Source organism: Marmota flaviventris, chromosome 18 (assembly GCF_047511675.1).
Source record: "Marmota flaviventris isolate mMarFla1 chromosome 18, mMarFla1.hap1, whole genome shotgun sequence".
Lineage (NCBI taxonomy): Eukaryota > Metazoa > Chordata > Mammalia > Rodentia > Sciuridae > Marmota > Marmota flaviventris.
In genome coordinates this window covers 6,985,195-6,992,887 of record NC_092515.1, presented here as the reverse complement: position 1 = coordinate 6,992,887, position 7,693 = coordinate 6,985,195, and the positions used below count along the sequence as shown (strand labels likewise).

The window sequence follows — 7,693 nt, the reverse complement described above, 5'->3', positions numbered from 1 at the left end:
ATGGACTGGGACAAGGCCAAGTTTGAGCCCCTGGGACTGTGGGTCCTTGTGCTGGCTGCCCTTGTGCTGGGAGCCTGCCAGGCATACCCCATCCCTGACTCAAGCCCCCTCCTCCAATTTGGGGGCCAAGTCCGGCAGCGGTACCTGTACACAGATGATGCCCAGGAGACTGAGGCCCACCTGGAGATCAGGGCTGATGGCACCGTGGTGGGGGCTGCCCATCAAAGCCCGGAAAGTGAGTGTGGGGTGGATGATTCCTAAGGGAGGAGGCTGTGGGGCCTGGGAGAGGCAGTTCCAAATGTCTAACCACTTTGTCCCCCAGGTCTCTTGGAGCTGAAAGCCTTGAAGCCTGGGGTCATTCAAATCTTGGGGGTCAAAACATCCAGGTTCCTGTGCCAGAGGCCAGATGGAGTTCTGTATGGATCGGTGAGTTTCCCAGTTTTGGGGTACCAACCTTCATGGTATCATCTTCACAATCTGGGTATCCTTTCTTGCACACTTGACCCAAGCTGGCCTCCGTCCCATGCTGTCTACACTGACAACCTGACTGCAACCCCTGCAGGCTGAGACAGTTGTTACCAATGTTTGTAAAATGAGGCACAGGCAGTCACCACTGGCCTTATGTCATGTGTGAATGGCAGAATGGCCTGAGAGGCTGAGTCTCAGAACTATAACCCCTGCTCCTGGCCATGCGGCTCCTGCATGCCTCGCTCATCATGAACATGGGGAGGGACATTCCAGGAATCCGTGGCTCACACTGAACATGACCTTTAGGCAGTACCCAGACCCCCTACCTGGCCTTAGAAAGCCATGACTGGTACCAGGCTAGAATGTTCTCTGTGAAGTAAGAACAGGGAGGTGGTCTCTGCAACTGCCCTGGGGTAAAGGAGGAATTTGCTTGTAGTGTTCTGTTTCCTAAGGGAGACTGGGGACCTGGACCCCTGGGTCCCTGGGTCTGAGGCGGGACACCTGGGGCCTGAGCTTCTGGGTCTGGGAAGAGGGCTGTGTCTGGACCCTGGGTCTGAGGGAAGAGGGCTGGGGCCTGGACTCCTGAGTTCTAGCAGACTTAGGTCTCTGAACCCTGTTCTCTGTCCCTCAGCTCCACTTTGACCCTGAGGCCTGTAGCTTCCGGGAGCAGCTTCTGGAGGACGGGTACAATGTTTACCAGTCAGAATCCCACGGCCTCCCTGTGCGCCTGCCCCCTAACTCACCATACCGGGACCCAGTGCCGCGAGGACCAGCCCGCTTCCTCCCACTGCCAGGCCTGCCCCCAGCAGCCCTGGAGCCACCAGGGATCCTGGTCCCTGAGCCCCCTGATGTGGGCTCCTCCGACCCACTCAGCATGGTGGGGCCTTTGCAGGGCCGAAGCCCCAGTTATGCTTCCTGAAGCCATGGGCCCTTCATTTTGGGGTCTCCTCTTATTTATTGGGGTATTTATCTTATTTATTTTTTTATTTTTTTTCTATCTTGGGATAATAAAGAGTCTGAGAGAGGAGTATCTAATGAGTATGTGTGTTTGAGAGAGGAAATGGGATCTGTGTCTTGTCTCTGTTGACCCTGAGATCAGTCCACATGTCTGTCCCCATTGCCTTAAGGCCCCAGTCTACCATTGGTCCTTATTTTTCTGTTCTGGCAAGGTATCCCAAGGGTCCCCAGGACTATTCCTACTCTCTGACAGGACAGGAATTCTTATCCACCCCTGCCCCCATCCTTGTTAACATTATGGAACTAATTCTCTGAGGTAACATAATAATGGGGGACTTCAAAAAAAAAATCCACACTGTAGCCCCACAGCCTCATGGGAAATGTAGTTCCTTGGAAGTAGGAATGGGGAGATTCTTTGTCCTCAGAGCTGAGTGGGGCAGGGGCTCCTGGATCTTGGGGAGGGGGATACATTTGCTGCTAGGATAACACTGGAGTCCTGAAGGATTGCCGAGCTGGACATCTAGATACCTGGGTCCCAGAGGGACAGGGGAATAGGAACCTAGACACAGTGGTGTGAGGGAGGAGGGGCTGGAGACTGGGAGTCCAAGGTCTCAGGAAAAGGGTCAGAAACTGTCCACCCAGACACTTGAGGACTTTGGAGAATATCCAATCCCGAAAATGCTTGTCTAGTCTCCTCCCCTCCTACAATGTAGATCTTCATGTTCTTCGTCATTTCCAGGCCAGGGAGGATGGGAGGCAAGGGTGTTAGACTACAGCTCTCAGGATCAAGCTCGTCCCTGCCTGTCCCAGGTGTCGGACAGACCAGCCTCATAGAAGTTGCAGTCTGAGGCTCTTGACCCTAACTCCAAGGTTCAGTCGACAGAAATATTGCTGTCAAGTGACAAATAGTCCCTGAGGGTTTCAGGTGGGACCTGATACCCAGAAGAAAGTCAACGTCCGGTAGAAAAGGCAGTTTTCCCCTCTGATGGAACAAGGCCGGCTCCATCAAGGAAAGAGAACCGTGAAGGCAACATTGCTCCCGGGAAGGAGTGACTCAGATCCCAAGGTGCCTCACCTGAGGGGCGGGCTCCTCGCCAGAAGAGACCCCTTATCTTGACAAGAAAAGGAAAGTCACCCTGGAGTGGTGAGGAGCTGGAAGAAGCACTAGCCATCACCCGGCCACCTTCCCACCCACACACCATGTCTGGGTGGAGGCTCGGAGAACAGAGGTCAGAGGCCAGAAGCCAAGGAGGAGGGACTGGAGGAAGGGACTGTGTGATGGAGACCCACAGAGGCCCAGAGAGAGAGAGCTGGAGACCCAGAGAGGGAAGAACAGAGACTCCAAGATGGGAGAAGACAGAGTCCAGGAGAGGGCAGTTAGGAGGGTATTTGGGCACGGGGCTCCATATCCAAGGACCCTGGACTCTTGGGCCTCCTTTCCAGAAGGAGGAGTCCCCTTCTCTCATCTGGACACATTATTCCCCCCTTGCCTGGAGAGCTCAGCTTGCAGCTCTCACCACTTCCAGACCCATACCCCTGTCAGCTCCCAGCAGGTTTCACAGGATGAGACGACACAGTGATGGGTGAGAGACACAGCAAGCAGCGAACACGCTGCAAGATCTGGCGTGTTGATACTGACAGGAAATGGCCTGGGAAGGCTGGGATCCCGGGGTGGGTCATTGTCACCTGGAAATGTCTTAGAAATGCAGGTGCTGGGCCTACTGGATCAAAAATCCTGAGCCAGGCACCGTGGTGCACGCTTGAGATTCCAGCAGCTCGGAGAGGTTGAGGCAGAGGATCATGTGTTCAAAGCCAGCCTCAGCAATTTAGGAAGGCCCTAAGCAACTCAGAGAGACCCTGTCTCTAAATAAAATACAAAAAAGGGCTGGGGATGTGGCTCAGTGGTAGAGCACTCCTGGGTTCAATCTCCATACCAAAAAAAATTTAAAAATTAAATAATAATAATAATAATAACAACAACAACAACAATTCTGGGAATAGAGAACTCAGAGATGGAAGTTGCAGTTGCAGTGGGACAGTGGAAAGGGTAATGTCCACTCCTAGAGAAGCCACACAGCACTGCAAGCTTAAACCACACAGACCTGTTCTTCCATGGTTCTAGATATTAGAAACCCCCAATCAAGGTGTCTGCCAGGCAGTGCCTTCTCAGGAGTCTCCAGGGGGAAGATCCTTCTTTGCCTCTTGCAGCTTCTGGTAGGACCTGCAAGCCTGGGCATTCCTTGGCGTGTAGATGAACCACGCCTCCATGTCATGTGGCTTCCCTCCATGTGCGCACCTGTGCCTGCATGAAAATTTCTTCTTCCTTTATTTTTTGCAGTACTGGGAGGTGGAACCCAGGGCCCTGTGCATGCTTGCAAGCACTCTCCTGATGAGTTGTATCCCCAGCCCCTTTTTATTTTATTTTGAGACAAGGCTTCACTAAGTTGCTGAGGCTGACCTCGAACTTGCAATCCTCCTGTCTCAGCCTCTCAAGTTGCTGGGATTACAGGTGAGCACCACTATGCCCAGCAAAATTTCCTTTTTCTAGTGAGGATGCCGCTCACTGGGTTAGAGCTCAACCTAAACCAGAGTGCCTTGCTGTCACTTGATGACATCTCCAGTGTTTCTATTTCCACAGAAGATCACATACTCAGGTACGTTGGGTAAAGACTTAAATATATTGTTTGGGGGACACAATTCAATGCAGTACAGGGAGTGACTGCCTAATGGCTATGAGGTTTCCTTTAAGGGGATGAAAGTGTTCTAGAACTAGAGAAGATGGTTGACAACCTGGTGAGTGTACCAAATGCCACTACACTGTACATGATAAATGGTTAAAATGGCTGGGTGCTGTGGTGCCCACATGTAATTCCTGCGGCTCAGGAGACCGAGGCAGTAGGATCACGAGTTCAAAGCCAGCCTTAGTAACTTAGCGAGGCAACTCAGAAAGACCCAATCACTAAATAAATTTTTTTTAAAAAAGGGCAGAGGAGGGGCTGGGGCTGTGGCTCAGTGGTAGTGCACTTTCCTGGCATGTGTGAGGCACTGGGTTTGATTCCCAGCACCACATACAAATAAATAAAATAAAGGTATATTGTGGGAGACCAACCTTGCACATGACTGAATCACACTCCCCGGCTGGGTGCTGAGATGCTCAGTCACAGAAATATGGCAGAGCTTTCCCCACCCTTCTTGGGTTCGAGGGTCAGTGTCTGGTGCATGGGTGTGTCTTGCTACAGCCCCAGGGGTGAAGCAACGCTCACCTGTTCCTTTGTAATATAACCCCTGTCCTGTTTAGGGTAGAATCTTCCATGGAAGTGCCTTGTGTGTGTCCCCTCCTCTTACTGTGCCCTTGGGTGTGGCCTACCCAGGTGTCAGTCAACCTGCTGACAGTGGACATCATGAAGATAGACTCAGCCCCCTGAAACCTGACCCCTTGCCTCATTTAAATAACTTCTCCTCAATAAAAGGGGTAAGCGCATGCTCTCGCGCTCTCTCTCTTTCTGTGGACCCTTAAGGTCAGAGGAGCCATCACAGTGACCCCAAAGAAAAAGGTATTTGTGTCTCTTGTGTGGTTTTTTGTGCAGCCCAGTTATCCCAGTTTGACTGGAGTGACCCCTGAGCCTTTTAGTCACGAGAACAGAAACCCGGCAGTATATCAACAAGTAAAAAATAATATTTTTAAAAAGGGGGGCTGGGGATGTGGCTCAGTGGTTAAGTGCCCCAGGCTTCAATCGTCAGTATCAAAAATTAAAAAAGAAATTTTAAGTTAAAATGTTAAATTTTATGTACTATTATTTATGTATATTATGCAATTTTCCCATAGTAAAAAAATAATCAGTTAACTGAAAAATCCCAAACCTCTTGGTTACTGGGCTCAGGCACCTGTTGTGTTAGAAACCCTCTGGGTTCTGACACATTGTCCATTTGAGAACCTCTGCCTGCAAAGATGTTCGTGGCACGAGCTCAGAATGGGCTCATGGGAAAGAACACCAGAACTTCTGAGCCTCCAACGGTCAGTGTCTCAGCTGTAGGCTCTGCCTGTCCTTCCTCCTATCTGCCTGTTAGTCTCAGCCCCGTGCTTTGTCTGTCTTGTCAGACTCCATCTCTGCCTGCCTCCCTCAGCCTCCCTGTCCTTCCATCCCCGCTGTCCTGCTCCTGGTCTCTAAGGGGCCCTCCCCCTCAGCAGGCTGGCTATCCCCACAATTCCCCAGTGAATTCCAGACCCTCTCCTAATTATTAGGCTGCCCATGAAAGCCCCATCCCTGCAGCTCCCCCAGCCTCTGGGTCTGGGGGCAGAGATAAGTGATCCCACAGCTGGCCGATGAAGGGTCTGAGCAGGCTCCTGAGGGCCATCATGGAGGTGGGCAAATGGGTCCAGTTACTTAAACTGGGAGGGTCATGTGTCTTGGTGCCGGAGGAGAGAGGCAGGAGAGGAAGCAGACTGCCATTTTACTTCTGGAGAGACCTGAGCTGGGAACCCCAGAGAAGCGCCACAGACCTGCCTGGGAAGGACCATAGTGGGTGCTGTTATAGCCAAGCTTAGCTGGTCAGCACTCTCTAGGATACAAATCAATAATACAAGGCAGAGGGCTGGGATGTGGCTCAAGCAGTAGCGCGCTGGCATGCGTGCGGCCCGAGTTCGATCCTCAGCACCACATGCAAACAAAGATGTTGTGTCCGCCGAAAACTGAAAAATAAATATTAAAATTCTCTCTCTCTCTCTCTTTAAAAAAAGATAATAATACAAGGTAGAATTATAGGACAAGTAACGTTAAGCTAGCATAGTCATAGGTTAGAAGCAGAATCTGAAGAAGTTAGCCTAAGTTACTCCATTTTATTTATTTTTTTATTGTGCTGAGGATCAAACCCAGGGCCTTATGCATGCAAGGCAAGCACTCTTCCAACTGAGCTATATCACCAGCCCACATGAATCCCTTTTAAAAGAAATCATGTTGATTAGAGTTGGCAGTTAGCCCAATTAAGAAACTTTAATTGTTGCAACCCCTGCACGACCACAAATGTCAACCCTTCCCCTAAGGAAAAGGTCCCCAGTGCTTGCAATAGACACTTGCTACACTGTAGCAGTTCACCAATCACTAATTTTAGCTTCTGTAAGAACCTGCTTTGTGCAATTGCAGACCCCCCATGCCAGGGGAAGTGTCTTTATCTTTAAAGGCTTGTAAGCACCAAGGTGGGTGCTGCTCCCTGAAGGTGCCTTGCTGAGGGGCAGTGCCAGATGGCTAATAAAGACTCTCCAATTTGGACAAAATTTGGACTGAGAGTGTTCTTTGAGCGATGGGCCCAAACAGATGCCCCTTGCTGGAACTGATTATGTGCCAGGATTCTGTGCACTTTAACCCTGTTCCGTCTTTTAACTCCACAACTGCCCTATGAAGCAAGTTCTCCTTAGATACCCGTTTTCCAGATGAGAAACTGAGGCACAGAGAGGTTACCTGACTGCCCCAGATTCAACAGCTGGTTGGGGCCAGAGATAAGTGATCCCACACACGATTCTGGGTGCATCTGTTTGTATCTGACTCTATCTTTACACAGTCTTCTCTGCTGGGGGGGGGGTGTGCCTCTGTGTTTAAACTACTCTCTTTTTATAAAGACACTCGTCATACAGGATTTAGGGCTAGCCTAACTCCAGGATGACCTCATCTAACTTCACTGCATCTGCAAAGAACCTCTTTCCAAATAAGGTCACATTCTTAGGCTCCAGGGGAGCATGAGGTTTGGGGGGACATTACCTAACCCAGCATACACCAGTGTGAGTAGAGAGTACTACATGCCCCACCCTGCTCCCACTCAGCGGGCTATCTGATCAGGAGACACCTTCAGCAGGGAGGGGGCGGCCATGACTGCCTTACAGCAATTACCGTTCATAAAGGTCCCTCTTCACTGCTTCTCTCTGGTCCCACAACCTCTCAGCACAGACACATTTCTAACATTGGCTGCTGAGGTCCATCTCCTCTGTGCCCTTCACCCCGAGTTCCTGTCAAGATCTGTTTGGGTTTTGCTTCTGTTCATTTCCACAAGTGCTTCAGCAAGTGTTTCTCGAGATCCCTGAGGACCCAGATCACACCTGCATCTTCCAGCCTGGCCAAGGCCCCTGGCTCTTAACTGCTGATCAGAGTTCTGCAAGTTGTGAAGGCTGTTGTTAGTACTGTGCCTGAGGGCGGCCTCTGTCTGGGCAGGAGGACTTGTGAGAACCTTCAGTGTCCACAGCCCTGTTGCTCATTCTCTTTTCTTTCTACACAGCTGT

General features: G+C 50.8%; 1 protein-coding gene across 1 annotated transcript; it reads left to right on the top strand.

The window, feature by feature from the left end:
• Positions 1-1,387, top strand: Fgf21 (fibroblast growth factor 21). The gene is made up of 3 exons (XM_027920301.2): positions 1-235; positions 323-426; positions 1,100-1,387. Exons 1-3 carry the CDS (start codon positions 1-3, stop codon positions 1,385-1,387), a joined length of 627 nt encoding a protein of 208 aa, XP_027776102.1.
• The last annotated feature ends 6,306 nt before the right edge of the window (positions 1,388-7,693 follow it).

Coding starts and splice junctions, on each gene's coding strand:
- Fgf21 (XM_027920301.2), top strand. CDS start 1: ATGGACTGGGACAAGGCCAAGTTTGAGCCCCTGGGACTGTGGGTCCTT. Junction 236..322: donor TGCCCATCAAAGCCCGGAAA/GTGAGTGTGGGG, acceptor TTTGTCCCCCAG/GTCTCTTGGAGCTGAAAGCC. Junction 427..1,099: donor ATGGAGTTCTGTATGGATCG/GTGAGTTTCCCA, acceptor TCTGTCCCTCAG/CTCCACTTTGACCCTGAGGC.